This window comes from Lolium perenne, chromosome 1 (assembly GCF_019359855.2).
Source record: "Lolium perenne isolate Kyuss_39 chromosome 1, Kyuss_2.0, whole genome shotgun sequence".
NCBI classification, from domain to species: Eukaryota; Viridiplantae; Streptophyta; class Magnoliopsida; order Poales; family Poaceae; genus Lolium; species Lolium perenne.
In genome coordinates, this window is record NC_067244.2 from 59196391 (window position 1) to 59223015 (window position 26625).

At 43.7% G+C, this 26625-nt stretch overlaps 2 protein-coding genes and 1 long non-coding RNA gene across 13 annotated transcripts; all 3 read right to left on the minus strand.

Moving 5' to 3' along the window:
* Positions 1-730: 730 nt before the first annotated feature.
* On the minus strand, positions 731-3410 carry LOC127294704 (auxin-responsive protein IAA15). The gene is made up of 5 exons (XM_051324580.2): positions 3109-3410; positions 2798-3021; positions 2596-2710; positions 1239-1300; positions 731-1126 (listed from the first exon to the last, which is right to left on the minus strand). Exons 1-5 carry the CDS (start codon positions 3282-3284, stop codon positions 1107-1109), a joined length of 597 nt encoding a protein of 198 aa, XP_051180540.1. The 5' UTR covers positions 3285-3410; the 3' UTR covers positions 731-1106.
* A 17030-nt stretch (positions 3411-20440) lies between these two features.
* LOC127294714 (uncharacterized) lies at positions 20441-24054 on the minus strand. 11 transcript variants are annotated; one of them, XR_011754447.1, is made up of 7 exons: positions 23806-24054; positions 23580-23698; positions 23278-23494; positions 22671-23148; positions 22375-22537; positions 21306-21470; positions 20441-20746 (listed from the first exon to the last, which is right to left on the minus strand). XR_011754447.1 is itself a non-coding variant. In XM_071827656.1 (7 exons), the coding sequence occupies exons 2-5, from the start codon at positions 23696-23698 to the stop codon at positions 21436-21438; spliced, it is 534 nt and encodes a 177-aa protein (XP_071683757.1). In that variant the 5' UTR covers positions 23806-24052; the 3' UTR covers positions 20441-20746; positions 21073-21142; positions 21306-21435. The 11 variants fall into 11 exon arrangements, 3 of the variants coding, with proteins under 3 accessions (XP_071683757.1, XP_051180566.2, XP_051180549.2); XM_071827656.1 differs by lacking the exon at positions 22671-23148 and adding an exon at positions 21073-21142 and having other exon boundaries at positions 23806-24052; XR_007846992.2 differs by lacking the exons at positions 20441-20746; positions 21306-21470 and adding an exon at positions 21975-22283 and having other exon boundaries at positions 22671-22748; positions 22857-23148; positions 23806-24048.
* Positions 24055-24585: 531 nt separating this feature from the next.
* LOC139829838 (uncharacterized) lies at positions 24586-25259 on the minus strand. Its single transcript, XR_007847007.2, has 3 exons — positions 24974-25259; positions 24747-24866; positions 24586-24664 (listed from the first exon to the last, which is right to left on the minus strand). It is a non-coding gene; the product is annotated as an uncharacterized lncRNA (long non-coding RNA).
* Between the last annotated feature and the right edge of the window lie 1366 nt (positions 25260-26625).

Sequence of the window (26625 nt, forward strand, 5' to 3'; positions counted from 1 at the left end):
CTGATGGAACAGAGCCGGGAGAGTCGTTGTGCACCGTACGTGCGTGAAAATTACGAGGTGCTGGAGATACGGCACTCGACGCCGTACGAGAACTTCTACTCGACCCTGAGGTCGAACGTTCACCACTTTCTGTCTACAAGGGTATGTCGCCGAAACTTTCCCGTTACATCATTACTAGCAGATAGATCTTGAGCAATCAGGGTTTGCGTGAAGATAGATTTTTTTTTGTTTTCTGCTACGAATCCTCCTCCACGATGGCGCGGTTCTCGACGATGAAGAACGCCGGTCACGTGCTCTGCAGCGCCGTTCCCCCTCTCCGTCAAAGGAAGGGCTACACTAGTGGCGCACATTTGAACCCCCAGGGCGGGCAGATCCATACGCCATAGATCCACCTGAAGAGTGCTGAAAGGACGAGGGTCACGATGATGGATAGCAGGTGTTTCAAGGCACAAAAAATGTCCAAAGCCAGAAAACACCCGAAATTATCCGAGCCAGGGCTATCAGGGATCCTAACTCGATGGACACCAATTTAACAACAAATGCCTCCTCGGCAACCATTTGAGAGGTACAGGTTTACTCAGCTCTCTTCGCAGTAAAACACTCAAAACAAAACCTTGATGAAAAGCTGTGGTTTCATTGCTAGACCATGTTAACAGATGATGTATCTGAACTAGACATGCAATACATCGATGCAGCAAAAGCAATAACCGCAAGCATATTGTACACACAATGCATTCAAACACAAACTTATAGCAAAACTGACAGTCAACATGACTGCACCAGGTGCCACACTAGCATAACGTTACAGAAGGCCAATACTCCAGTAGCAAGCAGCTCGGAAGAACAGGTTCGGTAAGTCTTATTTATCAAGAACGAACTGTAGGTATATTTCAGAAGCATCATAACCTCTCCCATCTTAGATATAGATACTACTGACTGGAAAATGGAATTACAAGCTACGGCACTTCCAGAACTCAATGGGATGCTGGAACAAAAAGCAGAGATGGCTGTACACATTTCTCTCTCGGACTTTACGGAAGAACCTCAGCGAGCAAAGACATTTCTTCATATGATGCGGTTTGTGCTAAAGGAGCAAGGATACCGTCTCACCGAGCTGCTCTTGGTGCTGCAGGGAGAAGGGGAAGTCAGATTTAGAAATGTGATATTGCGCTAGAGCGAGAAATAAGTTTCACTAGTCTGAAAACACAACGTTCAGAGAACTCTGAGTTCTGTGGTACCTAGATTGACAGCCTCGGAGCTTTTCATGAGTCGAATACGCTGGCAGGTCTCCACAAACATTCTGCAGGTAAATAATAGTAGGTCAGCACCATATTCGAATCAAACATTTAAAGAAAGTTAACGGAATATATAGTTCCTTTAAGTTACTGACTCCTAGATGGGAATCAGATCCCCTACAGCTCTAGGAACATATTCAAGCAATAATGTGATAGGAATTTATCTTTTGAGTAAGATGTTATGGAAGCGAAAGCTGAAACCCCATATCCAGATTGCCCCAAACAATTTAAAAATGTCTTCAAAAGGAAATAGGGTTTAGCGTTAACTCAAAACGTCAAGACAAGAATAAGCAAGCCATGTTACCATATACAACTTGATGCTTTTATGTTTTGGCCCATGGTTATCTAATAATTGTGTAGAGACAAACAAATACATCAAGGATATAAACTTGTCAGTTTCTTACTGAACAGGAAATTTGTTGAACCTTACATAGCCGAAAATGAATTAAAGAATGCAGTCCTACAAAGCTACAGGTGAGCTACAGAGTACAGACTAGACACAGCATTCTGGAAGGAAGAATGAGGCCAAAACTTGAGGTGATTTGGACAATTTCAATTATCTGTCCCATTTGGCTAAGTTGTTTCAACTTAAATTTCACAATCAGCATAACTGTTCTATCTATTGTGATTGAGGAAGTGGTTTTCAGAAACAAATATAAGTTACAATTTTAAACAGTGAATCAGTGCCCCTCAGAGTCGTTTCCATCGTAATCATGCCTGAGAAATGGAACGGTTGAATTCACTCACGTGGAATGAAACTTGTGAGCATCGTCCGGCCCTAATCATTTTATGTTCTAAGTTTGTCGACAGCTCGTGCAAAATACAGGCTAAGTAAGAACATTTCCCATGGATTCCAAGCTAACAGAGTAACACACAATACCCAATTGATGCCAACATGAACAACTGAATACTCGTAGCAGCAAAACCAGACACACGCAATCTCGTGATTCCTTGGGTATGTGCAAGAAATTTTCAGTTTTGTGCGACAGTAATGAACAGATCCCAATTCCATATAGTATCATCAGCTGGATTATTCATTATGCTCAAACAATTAAATGGATCATTTCTGAAACAATGATAAACTGGAACTAACAGCATAGCACAGCCAAATCCTCGAATTTCTGAATCTGGCATGCTATAGCACCTAATGGAACACGGAAGCAAGCCATGATCCTAGTTGCTGTCTGTAAGGACTTGTTTAAAGAAAACAGTGTATACGAACTTAACCAACAGGAAGGTTCTGTTGCTCATGCGGATTTAACTCGTAGAGAGAAAAGCAGAGAGGTCACATAGAACTGACCTCCAGGGCACGTCTCCGACGAGCATCCAGTCACCGTCCTTATCCTCGTACGTGGGCACGTACTCCGTGCCGGTCACCGCGTCGACGAGCTTCATCTCCTCGTTCCCGAGCTTGCCTGCATCATTCCACCACCAAGCCGTTACAAACAGAACCACCCCAAAAGAGGAGGCCGTAGCACCGTCGCGTGGGTGCGTGCACTTACGGACGGTGAAGTGTGAGATGAACTTGTCCTGCAGCGCGGCGAGGAGCTGGTCATAGGCGGCAGCAGAGCTGGTTGTGTATCCCGCGAAGGCGGCGAGGTCGACCTTGCGCAGGTAGGGCGCGCCGTCGACGGCCACCTTGACGAACTTGGTCCTGGCCGAGGCCGAGGCGGCGAGCGCGTTCTTCCGGAAGGCGCGCACCGGCGGCCAGCCCACCACCTGCGCCCTGCACAGCAGAGAGACCATGTCGTGTGAGCTCTTGAAGGGGAATTTCTGACGGAGCAGGAGAGGTGAGTGTTGGGCGGGAGGTTACTTGGGTGAAGGCGGCGAGTCGGCGGCGGTGGGGGAGGGGCAGTCGGGGTCGGATGTGGATGCGCGCTTGCGGTCGGGGTCGGAGCCCGGGAGGCGCAGGGTGAGCGCGGTGTCCTCGAAGTCGAGCCCCGAGGCGGCGGAGGACTCCGTGGAGCTCCGCTCCGTCTCGACCGACATGGCCGGACGGCCGGCGGCGGCGTGCGGTGGGGAGGGAGAGAGGAGTTGGTGGCGCGGGCGGGTTTGTCGTTTGTCTCTCCGGTGACGCAGAAGCGGCGGCTTTCTGTGCTTGTCTGCGGCGAGAGTGGGTGCGGTGGCCGGCCTACCGGTCGTCGGGGTTTAATTACGTGTCAGCCGCTGGCACCCTGGCAAGTGGGGCCGCGCTCGTGGCAAATGGGTTTTACTCGCAGTTTCAAGCTGCACAGATATTTGCATATATAATATGTCCACAAATATACTTGAGCAACAATTCCAACTTGAGTACGAAGGGAGGTCTAGCGCGTAAATTCGCACCAACTACTTGGATTTCGGAAGGAAAAAAAGCGCGAAAACAAATCGGGGCATCATCATCATCGTCGTCCTTGACAATTCCAGCGGTGGGGGTGGTGCAGCATTAACGTTCACGCGTGGGCCCAGGCTGCCGGTTGGCCACCCGACCGCGAGCCCACAGGACCACTCGACCAGGCCACACCACCCGATCCCCATCCAACGGTCCAGCATCTCCCGTGCCCGATCCGGCAAAGCCGTAACCCAGCGGCGAAGGCGTACGGGGAGGGGGACAAGGAGGTAAAGCGGGGCGCACGTGGGCGCTGCCGGGCTGTCGGCGACGTGTCCCCCACCCGCCCGGTTCGCCTAATTTAAATCGGTCCAGCACCAGCAGCAGCAGGATGGCAAGGCGTCGTCTTTTGCTTTCGCTTTCGATTGCCGGGGATCGAATCGGGTGCCCTCGCGCGCACGCACGCACGCTTTGCACGACGAGAGCGACGCCACCGCCGGGTTTTACCTGCCGCCGCTGCCTCGATGGATTTCTCTCTTTTCTTTTGCCGGCGGGGCCCGGGATGGCTTTGGGGCCATCTGCTAGGGCTTGTCTGTACTCTGTACTGGTCATCTTCGTTTCCATTCCTAGTTATAGTGGTATAGTGGTATAATTTTTAAGATAATTTTTAAGAATTAAATCATTGAAAACATTTTAAGATAATTATAGTGGTATAATTTTTGTGGTGTATAGTATTTATTTTGTTGAATAAATTCAATAGTCCTAGTTTTCATCGAAACACGTAATCAGCTTTGAAACCGGTATAGAGGAACTATAGAGGAACTAGTAGGAGTTGCCTACTTGGCAACATATGCCTCATCCTGGCCTCCGACATATTGTTGTGTTTGCGAGGCACCTCTTCCAGATAGCGCCCCCAATACGTCAATTCCATTTCCAATGTATTTTTTTCTCTGTAATTCAAATATGATTATAAACAATTTTGTAAATATCTGACACACAAATAAATTAGTAATACAAAATTTAAAACATAAATGAGTGGGTGTCCTTATCGGCACCGACATTGCCTTCCTCTTCCACGAAATGTTGGATCATCGACTCGTCGTCGCTATCCTAGTCTATTCATCAAACAATGGAGCAATCAATCAAACGAACAATGACTATGGCGATGAAAATCTAGAAATGAAGGATACAGAGGCAAACAGCTAAATACCTTGCTTGCAAAACGAGCGTGCGAATCGGGAGGAGCCAAAGTGCTGGGAGGTGGCTGGGGAAAGGAAAGCAGTTGATGTAGGCAATGTTGAACTATCGGTCTCGAAAGGGGGATGGCGTCGGGGGGAGGGGGTGGCCTCGAGCGTGGAAGAGACTAGGTAGCAGGGAAGTTATGAACTGGTTTAGTTGGCATGTGATGCCCTCCTATCGATGTACTACGTAGCGTCGGTAGCGCTTCTGTGATCTATTGGGAAGCTCGTTGTGGGTTGGGATTATTATGTGAACACCGGGCGAAACGATGTTATTGGGCCACGACAACACGAGGTATTATGATCGGCGCGTGCAATAAACCTTTGGAGAGAGCTATATCGAACAACCTACGGATACTCTGATCAAGAATGTAGAAGTGAGACAAGTGAAATACTCCCTTCGTCTCAGTTTAACAGGCATGCACGTAGTTTAAGATAAAGTTTGACCATTAATTTGGTCAACAAAATATAAATTATATGTCTACAAAATTTACCCTATTCGATTCGCATTGAAAAAAGGTTTATAATGATACAATTTTTTCAACATATATTTTATATTTTATTGACCAAAATAATGATCAAAGTAATTTTTTGGGTTGCTTGCGCGCCTGTTAAACCGAGACGGGTAGTAAGTAATATGGTGGCATTAACTTTCATTCTTAACTCTGTACTCCCTCCGTTCCAGTTCACAAGGCTTGTGTGTATCTCTAGATTGCCTATTATCAACTATAATACAAAAATATTATATAAAAATAATATTATTAGAAAGTAGACCATCTAACCTTTTTAATGATATATATTTCATAATATATTTTTTGTATTATGTTAATTAAGTTTACGATTTAGAAATACCTGCAAGTCCTATGAATCCGGACGCATATTTTGTAATAGTACTCTGTTTTTCCTTCTTATAATAAATCCAAATTTAATTATCCTAGTTATCCCACTTCTGGCTCAAATCGACTGAACCAATAAGTGAAAGGAAAGGGGAACTAGCCGAGATCTACAGAAAACGAATTTACTCGGCATGTGGTATTTTGTCGTGGCACCGAGGTGCATGAACGTCAAGCCGCCCACACGCGCGCGCTTCGGCGTTTCTTGCCGTGCCCCGGCCCCGGCAGGGCATTTGGCACGCAGCACAGGGTACATGCATGATGCATGACACACACACAGTCATCGGAAGACAAAACGGCACGACTATCCAAGAACCAAGAGCTGCCTGCCTGCCTGCATCATCCAGTGCACTGTACCGGAAAAGCAACGTCTTTTTTCTTTCTTCGCTTCCCTGCTGTGTCTCTCTCCGGGAAGGAGTAGAACTGGCCATCTTGTCCGCTAGGCGCCGGATGACCGGCGGCATAGCGCAGCGCTGCCGTTGCTTGGCTGCTCTGCTTCCTCCCGAAGCCAAAAACATCACTGCAACAGCAAGAGCACTTGAGTGGCCTCCTCCTGGCAGAAAAGCAAAAGCTACACTACGCCTGCTTTCTGGAACAAAGAAGAACAGTGTGAGGGCATGAGCAATGGAGGCAGCTGTCCAACTAGGATTGGATAAAACTTTTGACATATGCATGCCATGTTATGGTCCCGTAAATACATCTTTCTCTCAAAAGCTGATTTGATTTTTCTCTTTCTCTCTCACATTTTCACTCAGTTTTCACTTTATGGCTGAAGAGGCTGCCTCCTGATGAAGAGGCTACCTCCTCATCCAAACCTACTTTGGACCACCCGAACCTAACTAAAGTTGTGAGGCAGTACCTCTAGGGCAGTGCATTGGGTATGCCCTGAGCGGAAGGAAAAGCACAAGATCATACAGACGGCACAACCTGCATGATAGATACGTGTCGGCCAAGATAATCGTGTTGTTTCTTTTGCGGAAAAAGCTTCACCAACTAATGATTACCGTTACTTTTAATTAATTGATTGATTCTGCTCGATGGTGGAGTGTTGGTATAGTCAGTCCAAATTAAAAAGTACTCGCTCCATACTGTTTCAAATTTCTAGATATAGATGTATCTATAACTATAAGAGGTGTGCTTCGGTGCGCACCCTGTTTAAACTCGCGACTCATCGTCGAAGGGGTACGGTGGTCCCGATTTTTTTTTTTTTGTTCTGCCCGCTGAAACCCATATCCAAGCCCAGTACAAGACTCGTATGGGTATACAGGGCTTGGGCGTATCTATACGGACGACCCCACGTGGGTGGGTCCCACGTGCTAAGCTAATCACCGTGATTAGCTCCCACGTCCTTGCATGCATCGTTTTCATTGGCACTGGAGATCTGATCGAGCTGTTCCACGCCGCCGCTAGGTAAAACCATTTGAGACAGTGGTGCTCGATACCTAGATTATAGTGCACCTTGAGGTGTTGTTGCCAGCCCGGCCATCGGCGGTTGTTGCCGGCACGTCCGTCGCCGCCGGTGGTTGTTTCGAATCTCGACGCCGCCGACCGCGCGCGAAGCCCCCCGCAGATCGACGACCTTGGAAAGGCGCGCCACCGGCTGGGCATCTTCCCCGCTAGGGTTTATAATTAGAGGTACCCATGACTTCGTCTTCTAGCATAGTCAAGAGGACGCAATACAGCTGGTTTTTCAATTCTAATTATGCTCCAATACTACAGAATATGGAGAACTCTATATCCGGTATGGTTGAGGAACAAAACGAGTACGTCGGCTATAATTCCGATGACATGTCAATGGAGGAAAATTTGCAGCACGAAGCCGGCTGGAGCGAAGACGAGTTTGATGTGAGCCACATTACTATATATTCTTGGTGCACTATTTTTCATTTTGATTACCAGCAGTCCAGTGATGGCGTGTAACTCACACGTTCGTTGGGAACCCCAAGAGGAAGGTATGATGCGCACAGCAGCAAGTTTTCCCTCAGAAAGAAACCAAGGTTTATCGAACCAGGAGGAGCCAAGAAGCACGTTGAAGGTTGATGGCGGCGGGATGTAGTGCGGCGCAACACCAGGGATTCCGGCGCCAACGTGGAACCTGCACAACACAACCAAAGTATTTTGCCCCAACGAAACAGTGAGGTTGTCAATCTCACCGGCTTGCTGTAACAAAGGATTAACCATATTGTGTGGAAGATGATTGTTTGCAGAAAACAGTAGAACAAGTATTGCAGTAGATTGTATTTCAGTAAAGAGAATTGGACCGGGGTCCACAGTTCACTAGAGGTGTCTCTCCCATAAGACAAACAGCATGTTGGGTGAACAAATTACAGTTGGGCAATTGACAAATAAAGAGAGCATGACAATGCACATACATATCATGATGAGTATAGTGAGATTTAATTGGGCATTACGACAAAGTACATAGACCGCCATCCAACTGCATCTATGCCTAAAAAGTCCACCTTCAGGTTATCATCCGAACCCCCTCCAGTATTAAGTTGCAAAGCAACAGACAATTGCATTAAGTATGGTGCGTAATGTAATCAACAACTACATCCTTAGACATAGCATCAATGTTTTATCCCTAGTGGCAACAAAGACAACACAACCTTAGAACTTTCTGTCATCGTCCTGTGTCAATGCGAGCATGAACCCACTATCGAGCATAAGTACTCCCTCTTGGAGTTACAAGCATCTACTTGGCCAGAGCATCTACTAGTAACGGAAAGCATGCAAGATCATAAACAACACATAAGTATAACTTTGATAATCAACATAACAAGTATTCTCTATTCATCGGATCCCAACAAACGCAACATATAGAATTACAGATAGATGATCTTGATCATGTTAGGCAGCTCACAAGATCCGACAATGATAGCACAATGGGGAGAAGACAACCATCTAGCTACTGCTATGGACCCATAGTCCAGGGGTAGACTACTCACACATCAACCGGAGGCGACCATGGCGGCGTAGAGTCCTTCGAGAGATGATTCCCCTCTCCGGCAGGTGCCGAGGCGATCTCTGGATCCCCCGAGATGGGATCGGCGTTGGCGGCGTCTCCGGAAGGTTTTCCGTATCGTGGTTCTCTTACCGGGGGTTTCGTCACGGAGGCTATTTGTAGGCGGAAGGGCAGGTCAAGAGGCGGCACGGGGCCCCACACCACAGGGCCGCGCGGCCAAGGGGGGCCGCGCCGCCTAGGGTGTGGCCCCCTCGTGGCCCCTCTTCGTCTCTCCTTCGGACTTCTGGAAGCTTCGTGGAAAAATAGGCCCCCGGGCTTTGATTTCGTCCATTTCCGTGAATATTTCCTGACTAGGATTTCTGACACCAAAAACAGCGTAAAACAAAGAATCGGCACTTCAAAGATCTTGTTAATAGGTTAGTTCCGAGAAAATGCACGAATATGACATAAAGTGTGCATAAAACATGTAGATAACATCAATAATGTGGCATGGAACATAAGAAATTATCGATACGTCTGAGACGTATCAGCATCCCCAAGCTTAGTTCTCGCTCGTCCCAGCAGGTAAAACGATAAATACGTATAATTTCGGAGTGACATGCCATCATAATCTTGATCATACTATTTGTAAAGCATATGTAGTGAATGCAGCGATCAAAACAATGTATATGACGTTAGTAAACAAGTGAATCATAAAGCAAAGACTTTTCATGAATAGCACTTCAAGACAAGCATCAATAAGTCTTGCATAAGAGTTAACTCATAAAGCAATAATTCAAAGTAAAGGCATTGAAGCAACACAAAAGAAGATTAAGTTTCAGCGGTTGCTTTCAACTTGTAACATGTATATCTCATGGATATTGTCAACATAGAGTAATATAATAAGTGCAATAAGCAAGTATGTAGGAATCAATGCAGTTCCACACAAGTGTTTGCTTCTTGAGGTGGAGAGAAATAGGTGAACCGACTCAACATTGAAAGTAAAAGAATGGTCCTCATAGAGGAAAAGCATCGATTGCTATATTTGTGCTAGAGCTTTGATTTTGAAAACATGAAACAATTTTGTCAACGGTAGTAATAAAGCATATGCATCATGTAAATTATATCTTATAAGTTGCAAGCCTCATGCATAGTGTACCAATAGTGCCCGCACCTTGTCCTAATTAGCTTGGACTACCTGGATTATCACCGCAATACATATGCTTTAACCAAGTTTCACAAAGGGGTACCTCTATGCCGCCTGTACAAAGGTCTAAGGAGAAAGCTCGCATTTGGATTTCTCGCTTTTGATTATTCTCAACTTAGACATCCATACCGGGACAACATAGACAATGAGATAATGGACTCCTCTTTTAATGCTTTAAGCATTCAACAACAATTAATTCTTTTCTCATTAGAGATTTGAGGATGTTTGTCCAAAACTGAAACTTCCACCATGGATCATGGCTTTAGTTAGCGGCCCAATGTTCTTCTCTAACAATATGCATGCTCAAACCATTCAACTCAGTGTAGATCGCCCTTACTTCAGACAAGACGAACATGCATAGCAACTCACATGAAATTCAACAATGAATAGTTGATGGCGTCCCCCAAACATGGTTATCGCACAACAAGCAACTTAATAAGAGATAAAGTGCATAATTACATATTCAATACCACAATAGTTTTTAAGCTATTTGTCCCATGAGCTATATATTGCAAAGGTGAATGATGGAATTTTAAAGGTAGCACTCAAGCAATTTACTTTGGAATGGCGGAAAATACCATGTAGTAGGTAGGTATGGTGGACACAAATGGTATAGTGGTTGGCTCAAGTATTTTGGATGCATGAGAAGTATTCCCTCTCGATACAAGGTTTAGGCTAGCAAGGCTTATTTGAAACAAACACAAGGATGAACCGGTGCAGCAAAACTCACATAAAAGACATATTGTAAACATTATAAGACTCTACACCGTCTTCCTTGTTGTTCAAACTCAATACTAGAAATTATCTAGACCTTAGAGAAACCAAATATGCAAACCAAATTTTAGCATGCTCTATGTATTTCTTCATTAATGGGTGCAAAGCATATGATGCAAGAGCTTAAACATGAGCACAACAATTGCCAAGTATCACATTACCCAAGACATTAATAGCAATTACTACATGCATCATTTTCCAATTCCAACCATATAACAATTTAACGAAGGAGAAACTTCGCCATGAATACTATGAGTAGAAACCAAGGACATACTTGTCCATATGCTACAGCGGAGCGTGTCTCTCTCCCATAAAGTGAATGCTAGGATCCATTTTATTCAAACAAAACAAAAAACAAAAACAAACCGACGCTCCAAGAAAAAGCACATAAGATGTGATGGAATAAAAATATAGTTTCAGGGGAGGAACCTGATAATGTTGTCGATGAAGAAGGGGATGCCTTGGGCATCCCCAAGCTTAGACGCTTGAGTCTTCTTGATATATGCAGGGGTGAACCACCGGGGCATCCCCAAGCTTAGAGCTTTCACTCTCCTTGATCATGTTGCATCATACTCCTCTCTTGATCCTTGAAAACTTCCTCCACACCAAACTCGAAACAACTCATTAGAGGGTTAGTGCACAATAAAAATTAACATATTCAGAGGTGACACAATCATTCTTAACACTTCTGGACATTGCATAATGCTACTGGACATTAGTGGATCAAAGAAATTCATCCAACATAGCAAAAGAGGCAATGCGAAATAAAAGGCAGAATCTGTCAAAACAGAACAGTTCGTATTGACGAATTTTAAAATGGCACCAGACTTGCTCAAATGAAAATGCCCAAATTGAATGAAAGTTGCATACATATCTGAGGATCATTCACGTAAATTGGCTTAATTTTCTGAGCTACCTACAGGGAGGTGGACTCAGATTCGTGACAGCAAAGAAATCTGGAACTGTGCAGTAATCCAAATCTAGTACTTACTTTTCTATCAACGGCTTAACTTGGCACAACAAAACACTAAATTAAGATAAGGAGAGGTTGCTACAGTAGTAAACAACTTCCAAGACACAAAAATAAAAACAAAGTACTGTAGTAGAATAAACACATGGGTTATCTCCCAAGAAGTTCTTTCTTTATAGCCATTAAGATGGGCTCAGCAGTTTTAATGATGCACTCGCAAGAAATAGTATTTGAAGCAAAAGAGAGCATCAAGAGGCAAATTCAAAACAAATTTAAACCTAACATGCTTCCTATGAAAAGGAATCTTGTAAATAAACAAGTCAATGAAGAACAAAGTGAATAGCATAGGAAGACAAAACAAGTGTAACTTCAAAAATTTCAGCATATAGAGAGGTATTTTAGTAACATGAAAATTTCTACAACCATATTTTCCTCTCTCATAATAATTTCCAGTAGTATCATGAGCAAACTCAACAATATAACTATCACATAAAGCATTCTTATCATGAGTCTCATGCATAAAATTATTACTCTCCACATAAGCATAATCAATTTTATTAGTTGTAGTGGGAGCAAATTCAACAAAGTGGCTATCATCATATATAGGAGGCATATTGTAATCATAAAAGAAAATTTTCTCCTCAATGCTTGGGGGACTAAAAAGATCATGCTCATCAAAGCCAGCTTTCCCAAGCTTAGAATTTTCCATAGCATTAGCAACAATAGTGTTCAAAGCATTCATATTAATAACATTCCCATTAGCATGCATATAAAGTTCCATGGGTTTTTTAATTCTCTCTTCAAACACATCATGTCCTAATTCAAGATAAAGTTCATAAAGATCTCTCATATTTTTGTTGTTTTCCATTATGCTTAACTAGTGAAATAAAAACATGCATGATATTAAGTAAAGTAAAACAAGTAACTAATTTTTTTGTGTTTTTGATATAGCAAACAAGATAGCAAATAAAGTAAAACTAGCAACTAATTTTTTGTATTTTGATTTAGTGCAGCAAACAAAGTAGTAAATAAAACTAAGCAAGACAAAAACAAAGTAAAGAGATTGAGAAGTGGAGACTCCCCTTGCAGCGTGTCTTGATCTCCCGGCAACGGCGCCTTAAAAATATGCTTGATGGCGTGTAACTCACACGTTCGTTGGGAACCCCAAGAGGAAGGTATGATGCGCACAGCAGCAAGTTTTCCTCGTAAAGAAACCAAGGTTTATCGAACCAGGAGGAGCCAAGAAGCACGTTGAAGGTTGATGGCGGCGGGATGTAGTGCGGCGCAACACCAGGGATTCCGGCGCCAACGTGGAACCTGCACAACACAACCAAAGTACTTTGCCCCAACGAAACAGTGAGGTTATCAATCTCACCGGCTTGCTGTAACAAAGGATTAACCGTATTGTGTGGAAGATGATTGTTTGCGTAAAACAAGAGAACAAGTATTGCAGTAGATTGTATTTCGGGAAAGAGAATTGGACCGGGGTCCACAGTTCACTAGAGGTGTCTCTCCCATAAGACAAACAGCATGTTGGGTGAACAAATTACAGTTGGGCAATTGACAAATAAAGAGAGCATGACAATGCACATACATATCATGATGAGTATAGTGAGATTTAATTGGGCATTACGACAAAGTACATAGACCGCCATCCAACCGCATCTATGCCTAAAAAGTCCACCTTCGTGTTATCATCCGAACCCTCCGGTATTAAGTTGCAAAGCAACAGACAATTGCATTAAGTATGGTGCGTAATGTAATCAACAACTACATCCTTAGACATAGCATCAATGTTTTATCCCTAGTGGCAACATCACAACACAACCTTAGAACTTTCTCACATCGTCCTGTGTGTCAATGCAGGCATGAACCCACTATCGAGCATAAGTACTCCCTCTTGGAGTTACAAGCATCTACTTGGCCAGAGCATCTACTAGTAACGGAAAGCATGCAAGATCATAAACAACACATAAGTATAACTTTGATAATCAACATAACAAGTATTCTCTATTCATCGGATCCCAACAAACGCAACATATAGAATTACAGATAGATGATCTTGATCATGTTAGGCAGCTCACAAGATCCGACAATGATAGCACAATGGGGAGAAGACAACCATCTAGCTACTGCTATGGACCCATAGTCCAGGGGTAGACTACTCACACATCACACCGGAGGCGACCATGGCGGCGTAGAGTCCTCCGGGAGATGATTCCCCTCTCCGGCAGGGTGCCGGAGGCGATCTCCTGGATCCCCCGAGATGGGATCGGCGTTGGCGGCGTCTCTGGAAGGTTTTCCGTATCGTGGTTCTCGGTACTGGGGGTTTCGTCACGGAGGCTATTTGTAGGCGGAAGGGCAGGTCAAGAGGCGGCACGGGGGCCCCACACCACAGGGCCGCGCGGCCAAGGGGGGGCCGCGCCGCCCTAGGGTGTGGCCCCCTCGTGGCCCCTCTTCGTCTCTCCTTCGGACTTCTGGAAGCTTCGTGGAAAAATAGGCCCCTGGGCTTTGATTTCGTCCAATTCCGAGAATATTTTCTTACTAGGATTTCTGAAACAAAAACAGCAGAAAACAACAACTGGCACTTCGGCATCTTGTTAATAGGTTAGTTCCAGAAAATGCACGAATATGACATAAAGTGTGCATAAAACATGTAGATAACATCAATAATGTGGCATGGAACATAAGAAATTATCGATACGTCGGAGACGTATCATCCAGCATCATCAAATAATATATGGTTCCTCCTGTCATAATTTATGCAGATTGCGTACGATGAATTTGATAATTATGAAAACCATGGTGAACACACAGACGATCAAAATGATGAGAACCATGGTGAACACACAGACGATCAAAATACTAGTGAGGTATGTGTAGTGACTCATAAAATGACATAAAATGATGGCAACTGTAAAATTTACGGTTACTAAATTTCGCGATGCATTAATAAATTTCAGGCACAATTTGACACGCAGTTTGAGTACGACTATTACGGTGAATCTGACTTGGACACGGGCCATACTGATGATGTGGAAGGTGCATCAGTTCCTAAGGATTCTGTTGACATGAGCCAGGTTGTTATCTCTTTTTTAACAGTCTCATATAGCTGGAACACATAAATTTATAGTTTTAATTAATGCCTACGTTTTCTACTTGTAGGCGACGCCAAGCGCTAGTCAGCCTGAGAAAACACAGAAAGGTAGCAATGGCAATGAATATCCTGATAATAAGCGGGATTTATACTGGATGATAAAAGAGATGACTTTTATTTCTGAAGTAGCATCATATTCTTTCTACAACAGTTATGCTAAAGATTATGGGTTCAGCGTTCGGCTGGACCAGGTTAAGCGGTTTGATGATGGAGTAATTCGGCTAAGGCGTTTTGTGTGTTCCAGAGAAGGCATACGTCCCAAAAAGCAACTGACGACGGAAGGCCGCATATATAGGCTCAGACCTGAGTCTCGCTGCGGCTGCAAGGCACGTTTGGTGGTGAAGATTGATGGAAGAACTGGTTTCTGGGTTGTTGAAGATTTTCGTGACAATCATAACCATGACCCAGCTGAACCATATCAGACTCCGTTTCTTTGGTCTCATAGGACGATCAACGACGCGCAGAGATCTGAGATATTATCACTGGGAGCCATGGGGGTCAGGAAGCACATCATTATGAGATCCTTCATTGCGAACTCTGGTTCATTTGCCGGTGTTGGATTCATAAGAAAGGATATGTACAACATGTGCTCTAGGGAGAGGAGGAGGCTACTTTTCGACGGTGACGCGACCACAACCATCCGCATTATGGCAAAGAGGAAAAAGAGGGACCCTGAATTTTTCTATGAATATGATCTTGACGACAAAGGCCGTCTGAAGCTCATGTTCTGGTGTGATTCCCAGTCACGTAGGGATTACCGGGACTACGGTGATGTGCTGGTGTTTGATAGCACATACAAGATGAATAAATATAAGATGTCATTTGTTCCTTTTGTGGGCTTGAACAACCACCGTAGGACAACGGTTTTTGGGTGTGCCATCCTTTCAAGCGAGAATGAACAAACATATGTTTGGCTTCTAAAGACTTTCCTCAAAGCGATGTGTCAACAGAAGCCAAAGGCAGTAATCACGGATACAGATGCCGCGATGATCAGCGCAAATAGCGAAGTATTTTCTGGTGTGTCGCATCGCATCTGCAGCTTCCACATTGAAAAAAATATGGAGATGCATCTACCTAACAAGTCACTGAACGAGTTCAGAACTCTTTTGTATTACACCACCTCAGAGCAAGTATTTGAGGAGCGATGGCATGCATTTTACAGAAAATGGTAATCCCCAAAAACCAGAACATGGATGAAGAGGATGTACAACAAGAGAAAACTTTGGGCTCCAACGTATCTCTCTGAAGGATTCTGGCTGGGTATGAAAAGCAACCAGCGGAGTGAAAGTTTAAACTCTTGTCTGCACCTTCACCTAGATGGGGAAATGACAATTGTTGATATGATTATGCACTACGACAACTCAATTGTCAGTCTCCGTGAGAACGAAGCCCACGACGACTGCACGGCTTCACAGACTACACAAGTGGCAATTACTAATTTCAGAGAACTAGAGGTTGCTACTGCAAAAATCTTCACTCCTGATGTGTTCTATATTATTCAAGGTGAGCTTTCAAAGATTGGCGGCATAGAGATCTTAGAAAAAAATGCAGGTAGGAGACTCAAACATCTTCATTGTGGCATGGAGGAATAATGTTAGGAGCAGGTTCTACGTGGAACATAGACCCAACGAGGCAGAAATTATAAGGTGCAGCTGTCAAAGGATGATTCGAAAGGGGATCCCTTGCAAGCACATACCGCATGTGCTGCATTTCTTGAAATTTACTGAAATTCCACAATGTTGTGCTCTACGACGATTCACAAAAAATGTCGGGTTTGGGTTGCCAGCTAGACGCACCAGCGACATGTTTGGGTGGGGTTGGTCTGGGGCAGAGGAGCGGATGAAATACAACATGATGAATATTAGGGTTTCACAGGCTATGCATATTGCATTAAACAATTCAGAGGAATATGATCCGCTAAACAGTACCATTGATGGCATAATTTCTAGAAGAGAGGGGTATGGTAAAGGAAAAGCATATGGTCCCCTCAGGTCGGTGCATGAAAATGAAGATGCTAGTGTACCATGGGATATTGTTATTGTGATCCTTTGAAAGTGTCCACTAAGGATGCACCTAGGCAAGAAGCGCAGAAATCTCCGATGACTGAAAATGGAAGACCACAAGGACACAAAGAACGCAGGGCGCAGGTGTGCGGGACATGCCAACAAGAAGGGCATAACAGAAGAAACCCAATATGCATATTTCATCCAAGTAAGTTTTTCTGCCATTTTGTTTCATATATTTTTAAAGATTCCTATGATTTGTTGTGTAATTTTAGGTCTGTGAATATGTGCAGGAATGTGCTGCAGCAGGAAAGGTAGTTCTTTCATAGTTATCTAAAGGGCAGTAAATTTTCTTAATTATGAACGGGACGAAAATAGCTTTGTATTTGATGGAGTTGTTAATGTTTGCTACGTACTGATGTTTTTATTTTGTACGTTAACTCGGCTAAAACTCATTTTATCCAGTTTATATAGTTGTGTTCTATATTTGGTGTATGCGAACCGGCCGACCATTCCGGATGTAATTATCTGGTGTTCTTTTGTAAAAATGGCAAAAGACATGATATATTGTGAAGTAGGTATTTCCTTATGTACACCATCGCATGCATGTACAAAGGTAAAATAATTGCATACTTTCGAAAATGGGAAATAAAATCATTGTTAATTTTTTTTGTAGATAATCATAACCGAATAAATATTGTTTACAACCAAAGATAATTATAAATTCAATATTCCATGTGTCCGGAAACCTTCTGCTGGACAAAAACCGAACACAGTCACACTATCAAATTTATATTTTTCTGGTCTTTGCTAGCGATGTCACTTTGTTTTCACCCTGTCAAGAATGTTGTTAGGTGAAAAAACAATGTTTGCAACTGTACTTTCTCTAGATTCATCGACTGTGGCCTACCAAAACATTATAAGGTGTTATACACATGGCTTGTTAACATTTTTTAAATTAACCGAGTGCATGGAACATAGTATAGACAACCTGAAAAACCGGGCAAGTCATCTGATCTCCGTCCCAGTGCTCCATACATTGCAATACCCATAATCCGCATGAATTGCTGGTATATAATGTGACAAAATTTAAAAGTGTCCGCATATACAAAACCGACTTTCTTTATGTGTAATTCAATATAGGTACTTACGTATCGGTTTGCTTAGGGATATCATAGCTTTTAATAGACCATTCCTCGACATCAGGATATTCTTTCTCACAAGTTTTGTTTGCTTCTTGTATGTCTAGTGAAATTTGCCCAATCTACAACACAATAAATATATTAGTGCACATACATGAGAAAGTACACAAAGACATGTATGTAGAGAATGTAATACCAAGTCTTCCACAACTGATTTTCACACCCCTAAAACAAACAGAGAATCAAGGACCTGGAATTCCTTCTTCGTTGTATGCATGACAACAGTTATGTAATGTGTCTAGATACATCTACATCTAAACAAAACATGATCTATCGAACCGTTTTCTCCTCGAGCGTTAGGAAGAAATTAAAGGGCAGCCATCTAGGGTTCCACTCTAGTCACCGCCGTCGTCTACCTATCTTCTTCCTCTTTGGTCGGGAATCAACAGGTCCCGCCTTCTTTGCTAGCCGTTTTGGTGGCGGGTGGGTGGTAACCTTGGACCTACGCTCGACGCTGTACAAGATACCTAAAATTAGAGATTGGTCAACCGGTAGGCGTTATGGTGGCTATGGCGGCGCTATGCGGGAAAAGAATAAGGTATACACGCCTGCTCGTCCACCTCGTCGGCAGAGATTTTGCCCGATAGCGTTGAGTAGGGCAGGGAATTATCTGGTCGTTGCTCCCATGGAGTGGTGGATCTTGCTCAGTCTACGGGTGCCACTAGTAGAAAACAGGGAATTCATTCGAAGCACCCAGAGCATTAGTCCCGGTCGCGTTATGAACCGGGACTAATGGTTTGAACGGCTAGGACGCCGATTTTTTTTAGTCCCGGTTCGTAACGGGACCTTTCGTCCTGGTTGGAGATAGTGCAAGCCTCTTTAGTCTCGGTTGGTGTCCCCAACCGGGACTAAAGGGTAAAAGGTTTACCTTTAGTCTCAGTTAGAGACACGAACCCGGACTAAAGGTTTTCTGGGTTTTTTTTTTGCCTCCACACCCCCATTTACCCTTTTTCGCCTTTTTAGCTTTGTAAAATACAAAATAAAATGATAGAAAATCCAAAATAAAAAATCTTTTAGATGTAGGCAAGTTAGGTGATCTAGTTATTATGAAAAATAAAAAGCATGAATTTTGGCTTAGTTTGCAAAAAACTGTATTTTTCGATAAAATGGCATTATCTTTTGCATACGAACTCCGAAAAAAATTTAATATATAAAATGTATCGACGTGAAAAGTTACATCCAAATTCACCCGGGTTTACCCGATTAGGTAATTTTTAGATTCTCAAACTAACAAAAGGAAATATGAAAATTTTCAGGTTTGAGATTTTCCAAAAAAAACTATTACTATTATTTATTTATTCAACATTATTATTACATTATTATTACATTATTGCTTCTTTATTAGAAGAATTATTTGGAATTCAAACAATAAAGTAAGTGTGACATTGTGACCAACAGATCAACAAAATTTATATGACACTAGTATCAATAACGTACGGGCAAAAATGAACTGAGAAGTTAAGTGTGCTAGTGTTGGAGTAGCTTGAGGTTGGGTGACCGGTCGAAAAATTTAACTAGGAGTAAGTAATTTGACTAGAGACTAAGTGTAGTTAGAGACTAAACAGGTCAAAGAACTGAAATATTAGAAATTCTGAAAAAATAGAAAAAAGAGTGGTTGAAAAAAAAATAAAAAAATAGACGTCATGACCTTTAGTCATGTTTGGTGTTACAAACCGAGACTAAAGGTCCTATTCCCCGGCGCGCACCCGCAACCCATGTGGAGGGCCTTTAGTCTTGGTTCGTAACGGAACCGGAACTAAAGAGGGGGGGGGGGGGGGGGGGGGCGTTACTTTCGATTCCGTAGTCCCAGTTGCAAAACCGGAACTTAAGGCCCTTACCAACCGGGACTGAAACCCCTTTTTCTACTAGGGTTTAGTGTTAGAAGAATCGTTGAATGGTTCAATAACAACAACTTTGGTCCCGAGGCGGTCCTTGGTGGCATGTTGGCGGCCCGCTGGTAGTTGCGTGGTCGAAGAAGCTCAATGTAATATTTTTTATGTTTGAGGTACTTTGTATTTGTTGTAAACTTCTATAATGAATCTCAATCTTTAATTCTTTATCACGAAGAAATAGAAAAACAAGATGGCTTTTATAAGTCAAGAATGGAGGCCATGATAATTTTGGGTGCCTATTCTAGCCACGGTTGCTACAGCAAGTCAGCAAGACGTACAGTGGGCTCGTATAATCACTGTTGGGAGGGAGATGAGATGAGATGAGATCACAAGAGCCTATGTATAGCTTCATTTGATTCAACGGCTGCTCGCTCACGCTAGACAAGACCTGACCGGTCTTGGGGGTGTACTAGGAAGCATAGGCGCGGCGGCACGCCGCACCCGTGGTGTTAATATTTGAACATACATAGGTAGCTCTAATTACACTGGAGTGTGGTAGAGGAGGGTAGTTTTGTTTTCGAAACCGCTTTATTAGAAATTAAGTTAAGTAGACACCATGGTGGCAGTAGAGAAAATGCTGCAGCTCTAGCATACTTAGTGCAGAAGATTATACATAGTGCACCCGTGGAGACCAATTGACGCCGATACGTGTTTCTACTCGGCAGGGAACCAATATTGATGCCGAGGCAAAAGAATACGAAAGTACAATGCTGAAAACCAGAAAAACAAATAGGTAGAAGAGGAACCGAAGGTTCCGGCTGGGCTGATGGAAGCGAGACATAAATCTCCATCCATAGAGATCAAACAACCGAAGAACAGAAACGGCCACTTGCCCAGCAAGATCTCTCACCTTCGAGCATCCACATCTGAGAGGCAAAATGGAATAGAGCAATGATATAGGCAAACTGTTAAAAGTGTAAACAGAACTCTAAAAATCTGTAAGCCACCTAGAAAACTAATTAGAAGGAGTCATGCATTTAACCCCTTCACATCTCTTTTTATCAAGTTCTTAGTTGATTTTGAATGATTTTTTAATCATCATTGTTACCAAATCCATTGTGCATTCAACATTTAACCTCACTCTCTGGAAAAGAACAATTGGAAATATAAGGTTGTTTGTGTAATTATTCGAATGTGCAAACTGTATATATTGATTAAAAAATAAAACTTAAATATGAATTGAATAGGATACCTGAAAATTAGCACTCAGAATAAACAAAAAAACAGTAGCATGCATAGCCTTCTTGATTACCATGTCAATACTGCAGGACAACAAAATGGAATAAGCGTTTTTTGGCATTATCGATATTTTTTATCCTTTTAGCATATATATCATATCAGTTAAAATCCGATAAACTTTCTCAATGTACACACAAGAATATAAAAGGCACAATACTATCAAAAGGGGCACAAATCTAAGGATACCTTGCATAATATGTAATTAGATTAATGTATGGTAACTTGGAAGTCCTTGAAAATCATCTGATCATCAATAATTATGCAAGGTCCTGTCTTTCATAATCAGGCCCTTTTGGTCTACCATTGTCCATTGACCTCACCTTTTTTCATTTATGGCATCATAATACCGTCCTAAACCACAATGTTTCCCAGACAGGTATTAGCGTTTTAGCATACTTTATTATCTCTAAAAGATGGGACATACACAAATAAAGAAATGCATGTGCCATTGTAATTCCCTGTAGAAATTTGTAACATGGAGTGAATAAAATGATAAGAGACAACGTAAGCATCCCTTAGCAATGTACTATAAAATAGTTTCACTGCTCGCTGAAAACAGACAACAAATTTATAACTTTTCCACTTTGAAAATTTAAAGACTTTTTAAAGTAAACAAAGTATTTACTTTTCTTGCATTATATATGATTCTTGAAACATAAGGAACTAATTGGCTCTGCAGTTTTTTGCATCTGATTATATAAATAGAATTCTAAATTACCACTTAATCAAAATTATAGTAGGCCAACCTCATTAAAATATTTTACAGATGTGCAACAACCAATCCAGGGTTAATATTAGCAACCAGATCAGAAATTACCAAAATATTCCAAGGGATATTCTCAATCAAGCCCAACAAAAAATAATAAAACATCATATTAGATAAGAGAAAAAGAGCAGATGAGTGACAACAGATTGAACCAGCAGCATGCAATAGCAGTTGCATGGATAGCATGCTGAAAAAGTTAAAATACTAAGCGCTGCACCTGGAATGAGTAAAAAGAGGAGACACACACACCACAGAGCCAGGAGATGCATGCAATGGCGTCAAAACATAAACGTGCATCATTTAAGGTACCCAACTACTGAGAGCCAACTAAACCAGAAGACATCTCATATCAGATGGAGGAATGGCGCAAAAGAACATCCTATATGATAATCTGTAAACTGAAGTACAAAAGACATCATCAAGATAATTGTTAGTGCTTACCAAAGCTAGCAAATATGGCAACTGAAAAGGATGTTTAATAGAGCTTACCTGTAGCAACACTGACGAACCGCCATGGATCCCAATCCTTTTCAGCCGGAACGTGCTTCAACGCCGCATCATTGAAATCATCTGTGCAAATCATCTGTACAATATCCAAATCACCTTGGATGTCTGAGGTTAAGCATCTCACCAATACCCCACGTTTGGGCTCCTGAATAGGAAGTACACAAATCATTGGCCCAGTATTTTGAACAAACGTAAAGCTAGTAAAAAAAAGCACATCAAAACAGTATAAGGGTAAACCTTCAAAACTCTAAATGTCTGAGCAAATATGGCCAACTTACACCATCAGGCAAATCATCTATATCAACACTGGTCAGAACAACAGTCTACTCTGCAACGAACAACCCGTGCCAGAAACTCTGTTGTAACCATATCAGGTAAACCACATAGTATCCGGCACTGTGAGTCTACATTAGGTACCTACATCATCTAAATTGAGATGCGGCAGCAGCTATGGAGTGTCTCACTGTTGGGCGTGACACTGCTGTGGAGCCTCTCCCTCGCAAGTCATAATCCAGCCAAGCCACTTGCGCCGATTATGACAAACAGCTCCCCCTTTCTCCATTTAGGCATAAACACAAACAGCTGCAAGGCACTTGTGCTACTCCTACACAGAACATGACGGTAAAAAAAAAACATAATGAAGAGAGAGATAGATAGGGATAAATTTCTTATCTCCTTGGGAAACATAATGAAGAGAGAGATAGATAGGGATAAATTGCTTATCTCCTTGGGGAAATTTCCCCAAGCGGTCTTTCTCTGCAAGAAGAAGATGCATCGGGCCACAAATGAGTCGTGACTGCAATATAATGGAATCCATGGCAGCAAACCCATGGATAGGAGGGACAGGAGCACATGAATCGTTCCAAGGAAAGCCAGGTTCCTCACCAGAAAAATAAATCGACCAGTTCTTCCAGCTCCCAGCAGTAAGACGTCCGCGGACAGATACCTCCCCGTCTTCGTGGCCGGCTGTCGGCTCGACGACCTGGCTGCGGAACGGGCGGCGCGTGCCCTCCTTCGTCGTACCGGACGACAGTCCTCAACACGGACTGTCCCGTCAACACCAGCGTTGCCCACAAAGTAGTCCGCTCGTGGTATCCAATCCCTATTGTTCAATAAGAGAATAAGAAGCAGCAAAATAAAATAAAAAACAGAAAGAAGAACAGCGGACACACGGGAGACAGTCTCACCTAGGCGATTGATGGATGGATCGAGCAGACATCCGCGTGTGCACCTTCCTCATCTTGCTGGAAGGGCCGGGTAACCGCAGAGTGCTCCATGCCGCGAGCGCCAACCTCCCACATCGCATCTACATCAGGTAGCACACCGATGAGGCTGCCATCGGGATAGATTGATGTTGCATATGAGAGGGTAAACTAAGAAGAGAGGGGGAGGATGTGGGAAGTTCATGTGTACCTTAGAAAATGGAGATGAGGAGCTTTAGGTCAATCTGGAATGTCTCGAGGGAAAAACTTAAGGGACATGCGTCAGAATCTCGCTGCTGGGGGAACGCTCGTGCTCGTGGAGTTGTGATTGCGAGCGCGGCCGGTTCTCAGCCGGCTGCAGAGGCCGCTCGTGGATGAGGATGCTAGGAGGTGAGAGACGGGCAGACGGAGTTAGAGAGGGAGGCGAGCAAACCAATGAATACAGGGGAGGACACCAATGAACGCCCAGAAATATCTAGCATAGGACTTCTCAAGCCGTGGCCTAGCTAGGAACTGCCACGTTTATCAAGACAAAGCTGAGAAGCAAAGCTCTGCAAGCCATAATGCAATCACCGGGAACACAGCCTAGCAACCGGTTGCCGGTAGACCATCAGTCCTTCAAAAAAGAATAACTGAGCCAAAGAGAAGCGTTATGAAAAAAGAAGGGATTACGTGTCTTATAATCAGTGGATAGGAGAATGGATAAATAGGCCATATACAGTTCCTAAACTGTGGAGATGGCGTAAAATCAGCTGACCATTACATAGGGTATAATATAATGGAATCCATGGCAGCAAACCCATGGATAGGAGGGACAGGAGCACATGAATCGTTCCAAGGAAAGCCAGGTTCCTCACCAGAAAAATAAATCGACCAGTTCTTCCAGCTCCCAGCGATAAGAAGACGTCACAGATACCTCCCCGTCTTCGTGGCCGTTACGGCTCGACGACGACTGGGCTGAGGCAGGCGGCGTGTGCCCTCCTTCGTCAGACGGACGACGGTCCTCAACACGGATCGTCCCGTCAACACCAGCGTTGCCCACAAAGTAGTCCGCTCGTGGTATCCAATCCCTATTGTTCAATAAGAGAATAAGAAGCAAAATAAAATAAAAAACAGAAAGAAGAACAATGGACACACGGGAGACAGTCTCACCTAGGCGATTGATGGATGGATCGAGCAGACATCCGCGGGTCCACCTTCCTCATCTTCTTTGGAAGGGCCGGGTAACCGCAGAGTGCTCCATGCCGCGAGCGCCAACCTCCCACATCGCATCTACATCAGGTAGCACACCGATGAGGCTGCCATCGGGATAGATTGATGTTGCATATGAGAGGGTAAACTAAGAAGAGAGGGGGAGGATGTGGGAAGTTCATGTGTACCTTAGAAAATGGAGATGAGGAGCTTTAGGTCAATCTGGAATGTCTCGAGGGAAAAACTTAAGGGACATGCGTCAGAATCTCGCTGCTGGGGGAACGCTCGTGCTCGTGGAGTTGTGATTGCGAGCGCGGCCGGTTCTCAGCCGGCTGCAGAGGCCGCTCGTGGATGAGGATGCTGGGAGGTGAGAGACGGGCAGACGGAGTTAGAGAGGGAGGCGAGCAAACCAATGAATACAGGGGAGGACACCAATGAACGCCCAGAAATATCTAGCATAGGACTTCTCAAGCCGTGGCCTAGCTAGGAACTGCCACGTTTATCAAGACAAAGCTGAGAAGCAAAGCTCTGCAAGCCATAATGCAATCACCGGGAACACAGCCTAGCAACCGGTTGCCGGTAGACCATCAGTCCTTCAAAAAAGAATAACTGAGCCAAAGAGAAGCGTTATGAAAAAAGAAGGGATTACGTGTCTTATAATCAGTGGATAGGAGAATGGATAAATAGGTCATATACAGTACCTAAACCGTGGAGATGGCGTAAAATCAGCTGACCATTACATAGGGTATAATAGGCAGCTGCTAGGCTTTCCCTTGTCCACGGAAACTAGACCAAACGCGCCAACTTGCTGCCTACAGTTGTGTACGTACGACTTCCACTTCACTGCAGCGCATGCGCATCTGCGTCGTCTGCGTCGGGCGGATCGGCAGCATGATGCGAAGATCTCCCGCGTGGGCAGCAAGGGAAGGAGACAAGTGCACGAAGGCCGGCCACAGCTGGGGATCGTGTCCTGTCTGGTTCAACCACGGCAAACACCCGGACCCCGCTGCAGCCAGTACGCAAAGTGCCCACACAGACGTGCGTAGCGGGTCTGCGCAAACCAAGGCTGCATCTTCTCCTGTGAAACAAGCATAGTTTTAAAAACCGGACCGGTGACCGAACCGGTGAAGGTGTCGGTTTAGGTTTTTACCGGTCGAACCACTGGTTTACCGGTTCACTGTCTGGTTTTTTAAGATATATAGTAGTATATTTTTACTTATAAATGCTGCAATAAATAAATAATTATGTATGAAAACATATTTTAAACTTGCAATTTAGCATATCAATTCACAAAGTAGTCGCAAACACTTGCCATGTCCAAAACAGAAGTACTTAACACACGCATGTATTCCATTTTTGCATTAAGCAAAAGCTGTGAAACAGCAATCCGGGAAAGTAGCTAACATGCATGTATGTCTTTGAGCGGAACACTACAAACAACAAATACCTATCATCTTCTTCCTATATAAATTAAACGTGTCACCTTTGTACGTCAAGCAACTGTAGGTCAACTGGTCTGTGGGTAGTACGCTGGAGGTCGCCAGTTCGATTCCTGCTTCCCGCATCTGATTTTTCTCGCGAAGTACTACTTTCACGGTCGGACCGGCGATTTACAGGCCGGTTTTTCACCAGAAACCGCCGGTTAAGCCGCGGTTCGACTGGTTTTCACCGGGTCGATTGCGCGAGCGGTCCTGTGCGCCTAACAGACCGGCCGAGGCCCTGGTTCCGGTTTTCTCCGGTTCAACCGGCGGTCCGGTCCGGTTTTTAAAATTATGGAAACAAGTGGCGAAAAAGAAGCTGTCCGGAGACACACTTGCCAAAATGACCGTGTCATTTGAGC